Source organism: Phasianus colchicus, chromosome Z, assembly GCF_987193195.1.
Source record: "Phasianus colchicus chromosome Z, bPhaCol1.hap1.1, whole genome shotgun sequence".
Classification (NCBI taxonomy): domain Eukaryota; kingdom Metazoa; phylum Chordata; class Aves; order Galliformes; family Phasianidae; genus Phasianus; species Phasianus colchicus.
Window position 1 is genome coordinate 81,592,084 of NC_143476.1, and position 18,360 is coordinate 81,610,443.

At 39.9% G+C, this 18,360-nt stretch overlaps 1 protein-coding gene across 1 annotated transcript; it reads left to right on the plus strand.

The window, feature by feature from the left end:
- The first annotated feature begins 1,042 nt into the window (after positions 1-1,042).
- On the plus strand, positions 1,043-16,327 carry SLC45A2 (solute carrier family 45 member 2). Its single transcript, XM_031608426.2, has 7 exons — positions 1,043-1,573; positions 2,953-3,129; positions 6,239-6,555; positions 10,690-10,833; positions 11,481-11,604; positions 12,609-12,814; positions 15,784-16,327. The coding sequence occupies exons 1-7, from the start codon at positions 1,135-1,137 to the stop codon at positions 16,006-16,008; spliced, it is 1,632 nt and encodes a 543-aa protein (XP_031464286.1). The 5' UTR covers positions 1,043-1,134; the 3' UTR covers positions 16,009-16,327.
- The last annotated feature ends 2,033 nt before the right edge of the window (positions 16,328-18,360 follow it).

The following is an 18,360-nucleotide window of genomic DNA, read 5'->3' on the forward strand; positions in this document are numbered from 1 at the left end:
TGTATTACTACTATACAAAGAGACCTTTTACATCCTATTGCACAAACACCTGCATGGAAGCAAGAATTATCTAGCAGACACTGACAGATTAGTTAACAATTATTAAAACCATTTTAAGTTTCCCATTTATAATCAGTTTGATGAATTAGAATATTATATACCGTTGCATTATCACAGATCCATAGAATATCTTGAGTCAGAATGGACCACAGCGATCATCGAATCCTTGCTCCACACTAAGATCTGAGAATTTGCTTAGTGTCATACGCATCTGATTGTATTGGAGCAGAGTAAATATAGCCAAGCATAATCTTCAGCACATTTAGGATCTGATCCAAAATTTGATGGTGTTGTTACAAAAATTGCCATTAACTTTAGCTGCCTCAGTCAGGTGGCTCATCTGAAGGGGTGGGATTTTTGGTATGTTGCTGTAGATTTCTTTAAAAGCTTCTGTTTGCTTTCCAAATATATGTGTGCCCAGTAAGACTTCCAAAAAGAAAAAAAAAAAAGATGTTAAGTCATCATGATACACTTTGCTTTTCAGAAATGAACAAAATAATCAGTTGTACTGAGAGTAGCACAGAACAGATACAAAAAATATTCACCAGTTGCAGTTTAACAGATTTCTGTCAAGCTTTTTGTTTGCTGTTGACACTCAGAACAACAATTAGGTCTACTTCTTCAAGTTTGTTGAAATTCTTTCCTGGATGTTTGCCTTTTTACGTCCCTGCCTGCAGCAGGTCAGCACTCTTGCTGAATGAGAAGATGAGATTTCCTCATTCTTGGTGGCACCATTGACTTGCAGCAGCAAAAGGAATGACTAGCTTTGTGTCAGGCTAATCCTGCATCTCTCCCATGTGATGTGTGTTCCCATTGTAGGCGTGTTTTGTGCTGCAATGGTAATTCTTTAGTCTGGGATAGTTGGGAGCTCTGCAAACGCCCTAGAGCGCAGAACTGCTAATGTTAACACAGTCTTCCCCGCCCCCTTCCTTCATAACTTGTGATCGCAGAGCCATGAAAGTATGCGAGTCCCTCCCCCAGAACAGAGCAATTGCACCCGGCATATGATCAGGGCTCCATGTCAGCCACACCAGGCAGCACTGACCTGCTCGAGCGCTGTGCATAGCCAGAGCAATGACCTTAACGGAACAGAGCTTTCAGGAGTCTCCTCCACCCCCTTCTGAGGTGGCTAAGGCAGACATGGATGTCTCAGGAGGGAAGGAGAAGGCTGTGCACCTCTCCACGGCAAGGACTGGAGTGCTGGTGCCCAAGCAGCGAGCAACGGGAAGGCTGATCATGCACAGCATGGCGATGTTCGGAAGGGAGTTCTGCTATGCCGTGGAGGCTGCCTTTGTCACGCCGGTGCTGCTCAGTGTAGGGCTGCCCAAGAACCTGTACAGCCTGGTGTGGCTTATCAGCCCCATCCTGGGCTTCGTGCTGCAGCCCGTGGTAGGTTCTGCCAGTGATCACTGTGCCTGTAGCTGGGGCAGGAGGCGACCTTACATTCTGGGTCTGGGCATCATAATGCTGGTAGGCATGGCTTTGTACCTCAACGGGGACGAGATGATCACAGGTAAGTGAGGGGAAAGCGCTGTACTGACAGACAAAACTCACCCTATGCTTTGAATTGGAAAGAAGGACGGGGTTCCTTTTTTTTAACCTGTCAAAATTGGGTGTTAAAATTGGGTATCATGCTATTGAGCTGCACTGAAGGAGCTTAGGAACACTGCAGTCTATTTACATTCAATCCTAATGCTGCGTGTTATGTATCCTGTACGTAATGTTCCACAGTTCATGCATGTGATTGCAGTATTATATATTGACCTCTCTGCCTGATCAGTTCATACAATAAAGAACTGCTTAGGGCCAGAGATGTATTTGATAACTAAAATTTGCCTTTTTGTGTTAAATGATGTAGTACACATCCTAACTAAATCTGTGTTAGTTCCTATTTTACATAAGTTGACATTCAAAACATTTAGGTTAAATTATTGCAGCACTGGCTTGACTCAGGAATGTGTCATGCTGATGAATAATAGAAGTCACAACTCCATGGAAACAATGCACCTGGAATGTGCAAATCCAATAGGACTGACATCCCTAGGCACTGTTGTAGTTCAGCTTGAGATGTTACTTCTCAAAGACTTGGAAAATTGTTCCTGTTGTGACTGGTGGCTCCTCCTCAGGGGGAGGAGTGTGTTTTCACAGGTTGATTTGTTCTCTGTTCCTGGATATCATTGCTGTTGCATGTATTTGTAATTGTATAGCCAGGAAGAGATATTAGGCCAATCCTGATTGCCTGAAATTGTGGAATGGTGGGACAAACTGAATAAAACAAAAATGTTCTCCAAACATGTGTTTTAGGCTAACAGAGCATTCAGTGGAAGTGCAAAGGAGTAAGAAAAGTTGAATGATGCTCTTGACTGTGAAGTTGAGGATATTCAGAGCTTCAGCAGAACAAGAGGAAATGGTTTTAAGCTGAGGGAAGGGAGATTTAGGTTGGACGTCAGGGGGAAGTTCTTTACAGAGAGAGTGGTGAGGTGCTGGAACAGGCTGCCCAGAGAGGTTGTGGATGCCTCCTCCCTGGAGGTGTTCAAGGCCAGATTGGATGGGGCCCTGGGCAGCCTGGTGTAGCATTAGGTGGGATGATTGGTGGCCCTGCATGTGGCAGGGGGGTTGGAGGTTCATGATCCTTGAGGTCCCTTCCAACTCTGGCCATTCTGTGATTCTGTGATTCTGCTGATCCATGGCTCAAAGTGAATCTAGCACAGCTCAGTGCTGCACAGACTCAAAATCCAGTTATCCCACTTCTCAGATGCCAATCTGAGTATCACTGGTCCCTCATGCATAGCTAAGCATTGTTTAGATTTGGAGGAATCTGGAAAGATAAAATGATGTTTTGTGAAACACAGCACTATTGCTGTCACAATGAGAGTCTTTTTGGTTTTGTAGCTTTCATCGGTGAAAGAGACAAGCAGCGGACATGGGCAATAGTCATTACCATGCTGGGAGTAGTGCTTTTTGATTTTGCAGCTGACTTTATTGATGGCCCCATCAAAGCATATTTATTCGATGTCTGCTCTCATCAAGATAAAGAAAAGGGTCTGCATTATCATGCCCTATTCACAGGTACTCATATCCCTTCTTTTCCTTCCTACTTAGAGGGAGGGGAAGGAAATTGCATGGATTTTGTAATCTTTGTGTACTAATCTTGAATGAACTGATCATCTGATTCTGTGCTTCAGTCACGGGTCTGTTGTTGCTGGGTTTTCGCTGCTACAGAAAACGGCAGCTTGTGGTTGCTGCTGCAAGATCTCTATTGCAGAAGCCTACAGGCCTAAGCATTTACAATAAAATAGCCGTGACTCAATTAAGAACAATTAACTATTATATAAATAAAGTAGTATTTATTGTTTTTATTTTGATCCTCAAGTTTTGATGAAGCCAAAATTAGGGGAAGTGACTTAATTTCTTGCCATAGTACTTACAAATAAATAACTCCTTTACTCAGCTCCTGACAGAGAAAGTACAGCAGTGTAGCCAGCATCCATTCTTCAGTGGTGGCCCTACATTTGGTGCCTTCCAGTACAGAAATTCTATGTAACATTCATAGCTTCACGACTTCCACAAAATAAGTTCTGGCTCGAGCTTCCTTTGGTTGCCTTCAGACATCTGTAATGTTGCTGAGTTACAGAGGGAAAAAGCTCGCTCAAAACAGAAGGCTTTGTCCTGTATTTAGAAAACACACAAGGAATGCATGTAAAGCTGTGTACTTGTTACGTGACTCAGGAAGTGCATGGGACCACTCCCAGCTGTGCATGGGACCAGTCACTGTGACAGCACTGGACAAAAAACAGGCAAGATAAGAAGTCATGCCTGTTCTGATGCAGATTTTTGTGGCAGCTGAGCTGTAGCAAGAACAGAAGCACATAGGCTCTGTGGCAGTGATCTGCCCTGCCCTCTGCTCCTTGTGAGGAGCTGCAGCTACCATGAGGCCTCTGCTCAGCTCCTCTGCTTTATGCCCAGCACACCCAGGGCCCTCAGCCGCCCCTCGCACATCTAGTAGAGCATAGTAGTACCAACAGTGATACACAGTAGTACTGACAGTGGGCTGACTTTGGATATTTGAAATAGCTGCATCCTGGAACCTGGGCACAGATTCTAGGGGAAGCTGAAAGCCATGTGGGGTTGAAATGAGTTTTAGCCTTTAGAAACAGACACAAATTTTTCTAATCACTTGTTTGGACAGAATGAAGAGCAAGTTGCGAAGTATATTCCTGTCTACAGCAGAACTCTGCTTACCGTTCTTCCTATTAAAATTTTTTTTATTTCCATGTTTAGAGCTATGGATTGAACTGATTCATTTGTAGGGCAAGCTGCTAATGGGGGTGATGGCTGAATTGCATTAGATAGGGCAGACAGATTTCTCTATGTTATTTGGACCAACACCACATGCTTTCTGTAGCAAGGCTGTGCTTGCCTAAGCCCCTTCTGAATAGGTGATTGCCCAGCCCATTCCTGGAGCACAGAAACTTTAAGGCTGGAAAATACCACTAAGATCATCTTGTCCAACCATCAATCCACCCACACCATGCCACTAACCATGACCCTCAGTGCCACATCATCTGCATGGTTCTAGTTTTCAAGTCTGCCCATGAGAGTGATCCTACAGCCCTCTCGGAGAAGCCTGATCCAGCATTCCACTGGCCTTGCTTTTAAACTGCATTCTCTAAAATTTAATCATATTATCCATCTTCTACATTTCTGACATTTGTCACTCCTTTCTTCTATCTCTTTCAGACATGAGAAGCATCCTTCCTTCTTCATTTTCCCAGCTTCTGTTTTGTGTATTTTTCCACTATTTGTGTACTTTTCCACTATTTAATTCCTTCATTTTATATTAAACATCCTCAAGACTTTGCTCTTCAATCTACCTTCTCCGTGTTTTAAGTCTAAATGTGAAACTAGGTGGATCGTTGTTATAGCAAGACGACTGAGACAAAAAGTAGATACATGGTACATATCTGACACAACTTGCAGGCTGTGCATTCCAATGCCACGATTATTTTTAGTCAAAACAATATGCAAAAAAGACCTCAAGCATCAAACATGAGCTGCAGTGCAAACATTGAGTGTAGGTTTTCTTCCAGAAGACATTAACTGCTTAATTGTTCTTCATTAAAACAAGCAGTGATACAGGCCGTGTAGGATTCAGTTAGACATAACAAAGGAGGGCTGTAATCACACATAAGAGGAAAATAAGTACAGAAAACCCAGAATGGAATTACAATACCGTGGTTTTTAGGTGAGGGAAATGTAAGCCTTGTTTTTCCTGTTTCTTTTTGTTGCACAGAATGGTTCCACCACATGTTGTCTTCAGTTCCCTGAGCAGAAGGGTAGAAATACTTCCAATCCCTCAAATGCTCTGTGCTGGGCCACTTCTCCATCCTCCTGAGTGACCAAAGAGGGCAGAACTGGACAAACACTTTCTCTACCAGAGCCATGTGCTGAATGCAGCACTGTGCTCTTCCTTGTGCCTCTCAAACTGTGTGCACTATCAGCAAAGAAAGAAATTGTTTTAAAAAAAAAAATAAATAAAAGAGAATGAATTAATCTTTTATTAACTCTGAGACATAGAGGCGTCTCTCCTAGTGGAGAGATTCTTGGATTTCAGGGATTACAAAACCCTATTTTTAATTTTTGTCCCTTTCAAAAAGATAAGTCACGTGGAAGCAGTATTTCTGTCTAGAGTCAGCTACCTAAGGTACAGTTTACAAACCCTGCTTGACATAATAGAAAAATAGTTTGTATTTTGTAAAATAGTTTTAAAAAGCATATTCCAGTAGAGTTTTGTTTCATATTATTCACTGTTTCAGAGAAAAGGCAGCCTTAAGGAAGTGTTTCTGAGTCCTGCAGAGTATTTGCTGGAAAAAAGATGGAGTTCCATGTTGCTATATTGCTATATATTGAATCTTTTTTGAGAGCTCCTGCACAGCTCTCTCCAGACCTGAGCATATCTTGTTTCCTATTTTGATAACTGCTTGTATGTGTGATTACCTCTGAGTTCCAATTTCTTTTGATTCTTCCTGAATATGCAGATACCTGAGGAGTGAATGTCCTGATATCTGAGGAGTGGTTATTCAGTCATTTCCATCAGGAATCACACAATGAGCATGGTTGGATACTGTTTATTTACAAATGCCAGTAGATTTTTTTTCACCCTTTTTCTCCTTTGTAGGCTTAGGAGGAGCACTAGGCTACCTGACAGGTGCTGTGGACTGGGGTGAAACTGTACTAGGATACACCTTGATGTCAGAATTCCAGGTGATTTTCCTCTTGTCAGCCTTGGTTTTCCTCATCTGCCTTATTGTACATCTACGCAGTATTCCTGAAGTCCCACTCAGATATGACAATGAAGAGACAAAGCTCTTGTTGGAAGTGACTGAGCCCTATAAGTACAGCTCCATAGAGGAAATCAAGAATGGATACTTGTCACATACTGACTTAAATGCTACAAGTAAGCCGAAGAAAGGTGCTGACACATCGTGTACAGAGGTAAGAACAGAGACGATTTTATAACCCATATCATTTCATTATTGAAGACCATCAATAGCCTTTTAATTAGCTATTGCTGGCTAATTGAAATAGTCCTTTCACACACGCATTCAGAAAAATATTCCCTCTGGATTCTTTCTTCTTCTGACCTGGAAAAAGGGTCAGATCAAAGTCTTTCTTTTCTCTTCAGTTATTTAAAAAGTATTTCCAGCAAGTGGGACAGAAACAAACTTGTCTTGATGCTCTGGCAGGGTTGAGGGAGAGCCAAATACAGTTTTTGACTCTGTGTCAGTTTCTTCGTATCCTACCCATCTGAATTTTGTCAAGAGGATCTAATTTCTCTATTAGTACTTGTAGAATTAACATCACATTGTGGACAGGAGCTACAGAGCATTGATATTTGATGTAAGTCTGTAACTCCCATTGAAATTAACGTACTAATACATGTAGTACTTGAAAGTGTTCAGTCTATGGTCCATTGGCTGCCACTTGGTGTTTCACTGAGGATTTATTGATGACGCTGAATTGTCTGAAATTGCCTAAGCAACAATACTTCATCACTTCTGGGGTTTTCATTTTATTTTGAAGTGTTGCTGTAGCTGTGCCTTTGGCATAACTTTGAGATGGCAGAGAGGAACTTGTACTTCAAATAATCAGTGGTGTTTGTTTATTCTTTGATCTTATGAGACATTGCTGCAATCTAAGGCAGCTAGGAAAAGATGAATCCACCTGAAAAAAATCTGGAGAGACATATGTAGGATAGTCTTAGGAACAGATAGTTGTTTTCACCACTAAATGTCATCAACAGGAATCCTCTCTGCACTTTCATGGTACCCTATTCACACAAAGGCTAATACATATGTCTGTATCCAAGCGTGGCAATGAATACTGGAACAGTTACCTGTTGCTTTAACTTCATTTCTTATCTTTTAGCATTATGAGGTATATATCACGGATACAAGTCTTGGGAAACCAGCTAAAAATTACCAAGAATGCTCAGGTAGTTAAGTTAGATATGATGGAAACCTAAAGTTTAAGCTACCATTACAATTGATTTATTGTCTTTTACTATTTATCATTTGTATTCTAATAGCATTTGTTATTTCTAAACCAAACAAGAATATCATCACACTACACGCTACAAAAAGCTGGAGTAAAAGATGGGCACTGGCTGATGAGAATACCAGATGCACAAATAAAGCAACAGATTGTTAGCAGAGTATGGTTGGCACACTGCAGTGTGCTTCCTGTTTGCCCACCTGGCTTGGGGCACAGTAAACTTCACTAGCACTGTTCACTCTGATTGTCCTCTGAATTGTTGGAGATGCTTGGTTGCACTGACTGGCCAGCATGGGCTTTGAAATAAGGGAAAGTGAATGAAAAAGAGCCATCTCCCCTGCAGAGAGCATTCCTTGCAGGAAGCCAGGGAAGAGGAGGATGCATTGGGGTAGCCTTTGGCTTGGCAAACATCCTGTTGAATCAGTAACATCTGACACCCTAGGTATAGCTCTGATGTTCACTGTGGGCCAGTTTGTGCAATTGCCCTCCTTTGTGAGTTTTCAGTTGGACAGCCTGTCAGAGGTTTGCTGAGCTTTGATCTGTCTCATGTTCCTTTGATGTGTCCAGGCTTGGATAGATTCTAGACATTCTCACCACCAAAGTGTTCTGTCTCTTGTGGCACATGCTTTACAAGTTCATTCAATACTGTAATTGCTTTCTTGAAGAAATGGTTTGGTTTCCTGTTTCTCTGTGTCTCTTTTTTTATTTCACGGTGGGCATCATGGCCCTATTTCATCTAAATTAAGAAATATGCTCTTGCATACTAATAACTTCCATGGTTATTAATGAGATTTGATCCCTTACAGTATGAATAAAAATCCAAAGTTATTCTACTTCTGTTATTTGCTTTGGTGCAAAGTCACTGAGGATATGCTGTAAAACCTGTACTATGGATTCCTCTCTATCATAATAATCATCTTAGGCTTTAAGTTGTTGTGATTTTGTAGGGAAATGGGCTGGGTATTGTGAACTTTTGAAGGATAAAGCACTTAGACAGAGGCAGACTTCAGAATTTCATTTACAAATAACAGTGTAGAATGTGTTTGCTGTTAAGTACTGAATGCATGCATTAAACACTTGTTTCCATTTTCACTTTCCAAAATATCTAAATAGAGAGCAAACATTCCCCTCTAGATGTCAAACTACCATTTGTAATTACAGCAGTGTTCCTTGTAGTACCCTGACATTATACTGAGATTAGGAAGACTATTTTAAATAACTCTGTGGAAGAGTTGAATAAATTATATAAGCTAAGGAAAAAAATAGTAATTATCCTTGAAATAATATTGATGAGTCAATATGAGATTTACTTTTATTATTATTATTATTATTATTATTATTATTATTATTATTATTATTATTTGTATAACTGTAGTAGAATTTATAATTTTCCCAGTTTAAAACACAGTTAGAGGAGACAGTGATGCCAAGAGAAATTCCAAGGGTTTTACACAGTATGCAGTTCAAGGCAGAAGTCAGCAAAATGAATTCCTATGAGGATTAAAATCCTCTCACTGGAGTAAAATATTTTCTAACTTCATACGTGGTGATCTTTCATAGAGCAGCTTGCAACATAGCCTAGTTCAGAAGAAGGCAGAGCTGTGAAAAGTAACTAGAACACTGAAGGCAAGTAATGATGTACTGAGAAAAATCAAGTGATAGCAGTGATTGTTGTGGTTTAACCCAGCAGATGGCTGACATCACAGTCTTCTGCCCACTCCACCGCTTCCCAGTGGGATGGGGAGAGAATCAAAAGGAAAGAAAACAAAGCAGAACTCACGGGTTTAGATAAAACTATTTACTATGATAGAGAAAATGGAAAGGATAATAATGATGACAAATATATATGTGTGTATGAATGTATATAGCAACTCGTGCACAAGCAGTTTCTCACTATCTCTCAGCTGATGTCCGGCTACTCCATCAAGTGCAAGAGAGTGAGACAAGCTCTCCAGCTCCCTTCAAAACTCTCTCCACTTGATGTCGTATGGTATGGAATACCCTTTTGGCTGGTTTAAGTCAGCCTTCCTAATTCTGCTCCTTCCCAGCTCCTTGGGCCCTTTGCTATGAATGGCTTCGGCTCTGTACAACACTGCCTGGCAGCAACTATAAACACTGTGTGTTTTATCAACATTGTTCTTCTCCTAGAGCCAAAATAGCATCACACCAGATCCTCTGTTGAAAACAATTCTATCCCAGCTGAAACTATGACACCGATGAATGTGATTGAAAAAGAGACTGAGGTTTTGAGCCTAAAGTTCAGATGAGGAGGAAGAGATAAAATAGGAAGATGGTCAGAATTTTTTTCCCAGTCAGTGAGATTTTTTTTAATTGTATGCTCATCAGGTTTTGATTTTGAAATGTGTTGTTTTTCCCACAAGATTGGGGATATTCAGGTACTGGAGCCAGTATGGTTTTTGCTGCATCTCCTGTTTTGGATGCTACTACTTCTCCTGTTATGAATCACTGTCTCTCACTGCTTTTTGAGAGAGGATGCAGTCCATAGGGAAAATTTCATAGTGATTGTATACCAAAATATGTGGAACACAAAATTTAGTAGGGAATGGAAACTAAGTATAAAAACTGCAGAATTCTACAGATGATATATTTTAATTCTGAGGAAATATTTTTGAGTTTCATTTTTTCTATGGTGGCTTGAAATCTGCAGTGGTAAGCTGGTTGTCCCCAGGAAGAAGTTCTTTTGGTGCTTATTGGTTTATTTTGGTTTGGTTTTTGAAACTCCACTGAACCTGTTTTGGCAGAAATTTTTGTCTTGGTACCCTTAAGTAATAATCCTAATGACTGTTAAGGCAGAAAATACCACTAAGATGTATCCCAGCTCTTGGAGAGTCCCTGTCATCTTTCAGATAACTTTATTAGGCAATGATTCGACAAATCAAATAGCAAGTAGCAACGTAGCAAAGGATGTTTAGCACCCAGCCAACCCATTCTAGCAAAAACAAAATAACTTTGGAATTTTAACATGAAAAGACTGAGGTCTTCTCTGCATACTGTCAGAATTTTATTAGCCTTAAGGGCAATAATACAATATTATTGTTAAATACTTGCTTTTAGGCTCAAAGGAGGATGACTCTTAAATCACTCTTGAAGACTCTTTTAAGCATGCCATCCCATTATCGCTATCTGTGTGTGAGCCACCTCTTTGGATGGATGGCTTTCCTGTCCAACATGCTCTTCTTCACGGATTTCATGGGACAGGTAAAAGTGAAAAATCCTCTTGCTTTTCTTTCCTCATAGCATTTCCTTCTCCACCAAAACCAAATGAAGGTATTGTTATGAACTTGAAGATATGATTCTGGCTCCCATGCAGTATTCCACATTTCCTTGCTTTAGAGTTTTTGGTTTTTCTCTCTCTGTGAAAGAAACAAGAGGTAGTTTTTGTTTCCTTCAATGTATATGAATAACTAAAGAAGAAAGAAATAGAAGAAAGAATTTTGCTTGCCTGGATAAGGAGCCAAATGAGGGATAGACCAAGTGGAAAAAATTGAGTGTGTGGGGGTAGGCCTGGAAAAAGAAATCATTGTAGCTAAGTTAGGAGTAAGCAGATTAAGCAAGAAGGCAGAAGTGGAGGGAGAAGGAGAATAAAAAATGAGAAACACCCAAAGAAAAAAGAGCAGATGAGTCCCTGTAGAGGGGCTAACTCAGGAAAAAGTAAGGGCAAGAAATGAAGAAAAGCCTGGTATATGAGAGTCTGGGAGAAATGTGTGTGAAATACAGAGTACAACACAGGGATGATAAGGGCCCTGTTTCAAAGATTTCCTGGGTGCTAGCCAGTCTTTCTGTACGGGAGGTATTATATATATGCAGTAATTCTTTGCCTTTTGTGATCTTCATGGTCTCTTTAGGTTGTGTATCAGGGCAGTCCTTATGCTTCTCATAATTCCACACTTTACCATACCTACAGAAGAGGAGTGGAGGTTGGATGCTGGGGGCTGTGCATCAATGCAATTGCATCCTCAGCCTATTCTTGTAAGTATCCAGGAATGTACTCCCACACTGTTGTGGAAACAAACAAACAAACAAACAAAAATCTCTTTGCTGTTCACTATTCCTTAAGAAAAAAAAAAAAATTGCCAAATTAACTGTTGATGTCTTTGTTTTGTTTTGTTTTGTTTTGTTTTCCCCACATGAAAATTTTAACAAGTATTACATTCTCAGCAGTGTTAGAAACCTTTATCTTAACATGAGCAATTCTTGCCTGGACAACATGAAAAGGGGTCTGTCTGGGAGATCAGCATTGTCCTTCATGTGGATTGACCCTGAGCGCCAAAAATCATTTTAAAGCCAAAAGTCAGAGTGAAATGGATGGTGTGGGCATCATTCTGAGATGCTTTTTCACCTAGCAGTCCTGTAGCTGCAGGTTTGCAAAGGCCCCTTTCTTGGCCTCTTGCCATCTGCATCCCTCTCAAATAAACTTTTTCATAATTACACAGAAGTCCTTGCCAAAACAATGGACCTTGTTCTCCAAAATCATGTGTAAATATACTAGCAGTTTTCCTAGATAAATCTTACCATAGCTCTTACTCAGGATTGAAAAGAAAAAAACACTTACAATCCAAAAACTCGTATTAGTAGTGTTTTGGGAATTGAATTGAGCATCTGAAAGAGCTTGAGGGAAATCCCCTTTGGAGCTCAACAACAGGCATTTATGTAGCACCTCTCTGAGCTCAGAGGTTGATGCCAAATATTTTTATTGTAATTGAACAGCAGAAATGTCTGAAGTTGTCCCTGGGTAGTTCTTCCAGAATGGCTGTTAACTACTTCTCTGAGCTTGGTTATGCCAGAGTAAGAGTATCAGAAAAAAGCATTCTGCAGCAAATTTGTAACCACAGTAATTTCAAGCAACTTTCAAAATCAGGAAGACCTTCCTCTTCACTGCATCTTACAAAACAGAACTCCTAAATGAATTCCCTGATGAAATGTTCCTTGTTCTGTTTAACTCTTGGCAACAAATTTTTTCTTTCTTTCCACAGACCTGCAGAAAGTCCTTCTGCCATACACAGGATTAAAGGGACTTTATTTCATTGGATACCTACTTTTTGGATTAGGCACTGGGTTGATTGGCTTGTTTCCCAATGTCTATTTCACTTTGGTTCTATGTTCACTTTTTGGAGTCATGTCCAGCACTCTGTATACTGTGCCATTCCAGCTCATTGCAGAGTATCACAAAGAAGAAGAGGTAAGTGAAAGTCTAAGGAAGGGTAAATTTGTGTCTGTCTGAATCTGTTTAGTCTATTTTGGCTGAACATTGGGTAGAAGGGGGGATAGGTTTAAAATTATAAATTTGAAACTGTATATGGTGACATGATATGAACAGAAAGTTTCTGTTAATAGAGATCTTTATTAAACAACACTGATATTATAAGCTGTGTTGAAGCTAGATGACAGCCCTCAGCTAAGGCCCCAGCGCCAGAGAGTCTCCATAGTCCCACATTAAGATGAAGAATAATAATCAGAACTGAGATAAGGCCAATTGCTGTATGTGTTCAGGCTGTAAGCTGCTTATAGAGATCCAGGCATGTGTTGCCTTCAAGGATTTCCTGACTAAGAATAAAATCTAACTATTTTTGTCCTCTTTAAAAGCAAAGGGAGGGCTGGGGCTCAGTACAAGCAGCTGCTGTTACTTCAGAGAAGACGAGCTGGTTCATGTTAGCTGAGGAGCTGACTTTTCTGAGTCCCTGGGGTTAATAACCACCCTGTGAAGGCCACCAGAAGCTTTAGCTAACTGCAAAATGTTACAAAAACCTGTCATCTAATAAAGATGTGCAATTCAAGTACAAAGAATTTTGTGTAGTTCTATAGTAAGTTGTATCCCATGTTCTCGTTCTTCTGGCATTCTTTTTGGTCCTTCATGTTCCGTTTGCAAAGGGAATCTGGAAAATCCTGAGTTGTTTCTGTCATGTTACTAGGCTCAGCTGCATCGTAATGTCTTGTAAGGTGTTGTAGTCTTCAATGGAAACATTCTAGCAAGTTAGTAAGAAAGTTGGAAACAAACAGGATAGAGGAGAATTGGAAGAACTAAGGAATGTGTCCAGTGACATTTGAAGAAATGAATAAAGAAAGCACTGAAACGCAACAAAAGATAGCTTAAACCAGCTATAAAAAACAGTTGAAATGGGACTGTATTAAGCCCTTGAGAGTACCTCCTTCTATTCTATATGATTTCTCAACACCACCGTCTGAATGATGAACATGAGGAAACTCTAAATTAATCAAAGAATCCTATGAGGTCTCTTCAAGTTGATTAAATATTTCATAGATCTGCTTAATCATTTTTCATTTAATTTCTGTTTTTTCCAATAAGGAACAATTATGATGTAGAATTTCAGAAAGATTTTACAAAATGCATGTGTTGAACCCAATTTAGGATGACATCACAATCCTGACCTTGGGACAACCAAGAGAGAGGAGGTAAAGGCAAAATTACAGCCCAGTTCTGAATCAGACTTGTTCCAAAACAAAAGTGAAATGAAATACGCTGAAGTGTGCATGCACTTAAAATATAATAAGCTAATATCTTCAAATGCCATTTATAAGAGCACTTGGCAAATGGCCATGCCATTTGATAAATGACAGTCATACGTTAAATCTGACATTAACAGAATTAGGTTTGTCTTCAATCTCCTATAACGTATGAGATGATAGAAAAAGTATGATAGAAAAGGAAGCGTCAAGTGCAAAATTGCATTCACTTACACATTCATATTATTGTGGTTGGAACAACTGACACATAGGAATGCTGGGCACAGCCCAACAAAATAAATGTAATTAAAAAAACTGTGTGTTGAATTGAAAACACTGCATTATTTTAGAACAAAGAACAGACATCTTTCCTTAGTATGCAATCTACCAAAATCATATGCTGGGTTTTAAATTGCTGCCATTTCAGTTCCTGTTCCACACTGCCATTCCCTAGGACCCTAATTCATTTTCAGTCTTGCTGGATTAGGAAGGCACTATTGGCTTCTGCTGCTTTTCAGCTTTGTGTGGCAAAAGCTCAAAGGCAGTGTAACAGGTGTTGCAAAAACCATCCTAATCACAGTCAAGAGCATTTGGGTACTAGGAAAGAGCAGCTCAGCTGGAGTACAGCATGGAAACTTTCTGCCTGTTACAATGCAAACCTCTCCAAGCAGCAGCAAGAACAATAAACATTTAATTATCATCATGTAATTATATTGTGAAACAGAATAGGTCTTTGTGGAAAGGATTCACAAAATTAAACCTGAGTCTGTATGGAACCTCCAGAGATCATCTGGTCCAATACCTCTGTGCAAGTAATGTCACCATGAGCAGGTTGTCCATGGTCTTGTCGAGTCCAGTTTTGAAGATCTTCCTGGTTGGAGTCTCACAGCTCTCAACAACCTGATTCGATGTTCTCCAAACCTCACGTGTGAGGGTGTATATGGGATGCTCATATACCATAAGTGAAGGCTTTTGCTCAAATATGTATGTAATTTTAATTTAAATCATTAACAATGGTGTTCTGTATGTAGAGGAATTTGTCTCTTCATTCACTTTCAGAATTTTTTTTAGCAATAAAGACATCACATTTAGATTTTAATACTGAACTCCTTTATATGCTCTGAGACATAACTTCGGAGCATCTAGTATAGCTTCAGATCACAGAGCTCCATTAGAACAAATTATGACCTTTATATGTGTGGGATGTAGTATGATTCAGTATCCTCCCAAAGCTCCCCGTATGGTTGGACTTGACCTTGGTCTTTTCCATTTTTTTTTTCCACTCCATTCCTCCTAGCTGATTCTGTGATTCTGCCATGTAAGAGCTGGAGCTAAAATATTCTTGATGAGGTGTCCAGCCCTGTGAAATTTTCTTCTTGTTTTAGTTTACCAGAGCTCAAGTAGAGCTGTACTTCAAGGAAACAGTCACTTATTCTGATCAAGTTTCAGTTTTTTCCTTGAGAGAAGAGATAAAGTTGCTGATGAGGAAAACAGGACAATTTGGAAAAATCATTATCACTTGAACAATCTCTGTTTGAATTTTGTAACCTCTGTGGGACAGACATTAAACCAGAAAGGAAGCAGAGAGCTACTGGCCCATTTTGCTGCATGTGGATGTCATGGCATGAGGGATTTGGCTTGTGTCTAAGTCCTCTGAGTCTTGTTTTGTCTTGTTTTTATTTGCAGGACCTGAATCTGCAGCAGAAAGAACAAGGCATGGAGCATGGGAGAGGCAAGGGCATTGACTGTGCTGCTCTGACCTGCATGGTCCAGCTGGCACAGATCATTCTTGGTGTGGGCCTCGGTCTCTTGGTCAGTGTTGCCGGCAGTGCAGTCACTGTGATTTCGGCATCAATGGTGGCACTGATTGGCTGCTGCTTTGTGGCTTTTTGTGTTCGATATGTGAGGTAAGACTGTCTGAAACAATTGGAAGAAAAAAAAAACCCATAGGATCAGCACTGGTACTGTTGCCATGCTGATACTGCTGATGCATCCTCCTCTCTTACCTGCTTGGAGCAGCTGCAATTACAGAGCATCACTTAACCACAAAGTGAAGACTTGGTGAAATTGGTTGCCTAATGCCTCAGGTAGAAAGTTTCTCCATTCTGAGTGCTTTATTACTGCCTTCCTGCTGACCTCAGTGCATGAACATGTTATTACACTTGAAGACACATCTGCCTGTGGTATCTTGATGCCCTACGTGAGGAGTCATTGTGAAACTCACTATCAGTTTGTGGAAGAGAATAGATGAAGTATGTGTTGAATTGAAGAAGTTGAATTGAACAGAGCTAAGTTTAAACTTTTTTTTTTTTTCTTTTCATTTTTCTATTATCTTAATTTTGGGGATATTCCTTATGATGATCTAAAGTTGCAGAAGCATCAAGCAGGTGTCAGAGGTCATGTGCCATCATGTTATATGGTTAGTATGTAGGTCACTCCAAAAGTAATGCCTCTTATCTATTTCCACAAAAGCTACAACAGATTCAAAGAGCACAATAACACTTTCTGATAGAGCAAATTCTCATCTGCAAAATGCCACCATTAGCTATGTATTTTTGCCAGTGGTGAAAGAAGGTCTGCATTTACCAGTGGAGATGACCCACTGTTGCACCACCATGCCATTATCCTCTGTTTGATCTTCACAAACATTTAGCAAGTGTTGATGGATGTCACTGGATGATGTTTTTTCACACGGAAGAATGCAGTGGCACACCTTTGCTTCATCTGCATTTCCATGTCAGAAGCCGTTCAGTCAAACTGCCCCTCTGCTGCCACCTATTGCAAAGCAACTAAATGTAACAGAATATTGGTGGGAAGGTTCAGCCTCTGCTGCCAGAGCACCAACCTCTGACATTGTGAGCCAGTACAGTAAAATAGAAGGCATTACATTTGAAGCAGCCCTCATGCTATTGTTAAAGGGGATAAGTTACCTCCCTGCTACCATGAAACCCTGTTTGGGTATGGAAGGTGGCTGGAGTGTAAAAAAAAATTGAAGCTTATTGCTTAAAAGTATATCTGTAAAGTTACTGTTTTATTGTCTCCTGCTGTTTGTGTATAATTGAAATGACAGCATGACTGAGCTTGTCATGAACGTCTGCCTAAGGCTGCTCTGCAAATCTTTGTTTAGGCACCTACATAGTCGATCTATAGGAAACACCTGCCATTCCTTCTCCCTTAAATCTCTAGCTTCATGACTTCATTTATGAATAAAAAATAAACGTGGCCAAAAAAAAATTACATTCATGGTGGTACACAACTCAAATCTTGACACTGAATTTTACAATATTCAACTTATCTTATTTCTCTATTTTCCATTCATACATATAGCTTTGATTCATTTTTGTTCTTTACAGGCTACTGTAAATTAATCGAGTTCTGCGAAGTCTATCATGAATTATGTACAAAGATACCTCTAACTTCTACCATAAATCCTGAAGTCTCCTTATTTGTATTTAATTGAGTATACTGAGCTTCATTCCTATGAAGTTTCTAAGTCCTGTCTGTGAAAATAGTATGCTATATTTATGCTGGCTTCCTCTATTCTGGAGATTATCATACCCATTTGCTACTCCTCGTGAAGACATCCACTAATGCAATATTATTAATGAATAGCAGTATGGAGAAAAACTGTTGCCAGCTAGCATTTTTGTTTCTTTGTTTGTTTTTAAACACAAAGTGCACATGTATGATCAACACCATCATCTCAGAGCTGATTAGCTCTTAGAGTAGGGGTATATACTATAGTAAAGAGGCAATGCTACATACAAATGGTTGGATTTGAGGGAGAGAACCCTTTGCACAGGTTCACCAACTGCAACCTTGTTTTTGTTTTCAAAACCACGGTGAGCCATTTATTCTCAGGAAAAAAGTATAATTTCTCTTACATAAACTTATAAAAATTATATATATAATATATATACTTACATATTATGTATATAATAACAACCCTGTGGAAACCTCAGTTGCATTCTCTTGGTGGTTGTATCTCCACTGTAGGCCCCAAGTGGGACTCAGTTCATGGCAGACCTTGCCTTTGTTCACAGCTCCTTCATCCGACCTTGTGAAGAATCTGTGATTCATGGCTTTTACTGCCTTGGGGTTCTTCATTAATCACTCTCATGTTATACCCATAGAATAGAAGAGATTGAAAGAGTGTGGCACGGGGCTGTGCTTGAAACATTCTGTGGGTATATTGTGTGGAACACAAGGACACAACCAGGACAAAAAACAGGAGAAAGATGGATAATGAAGGATGGTTTTAAT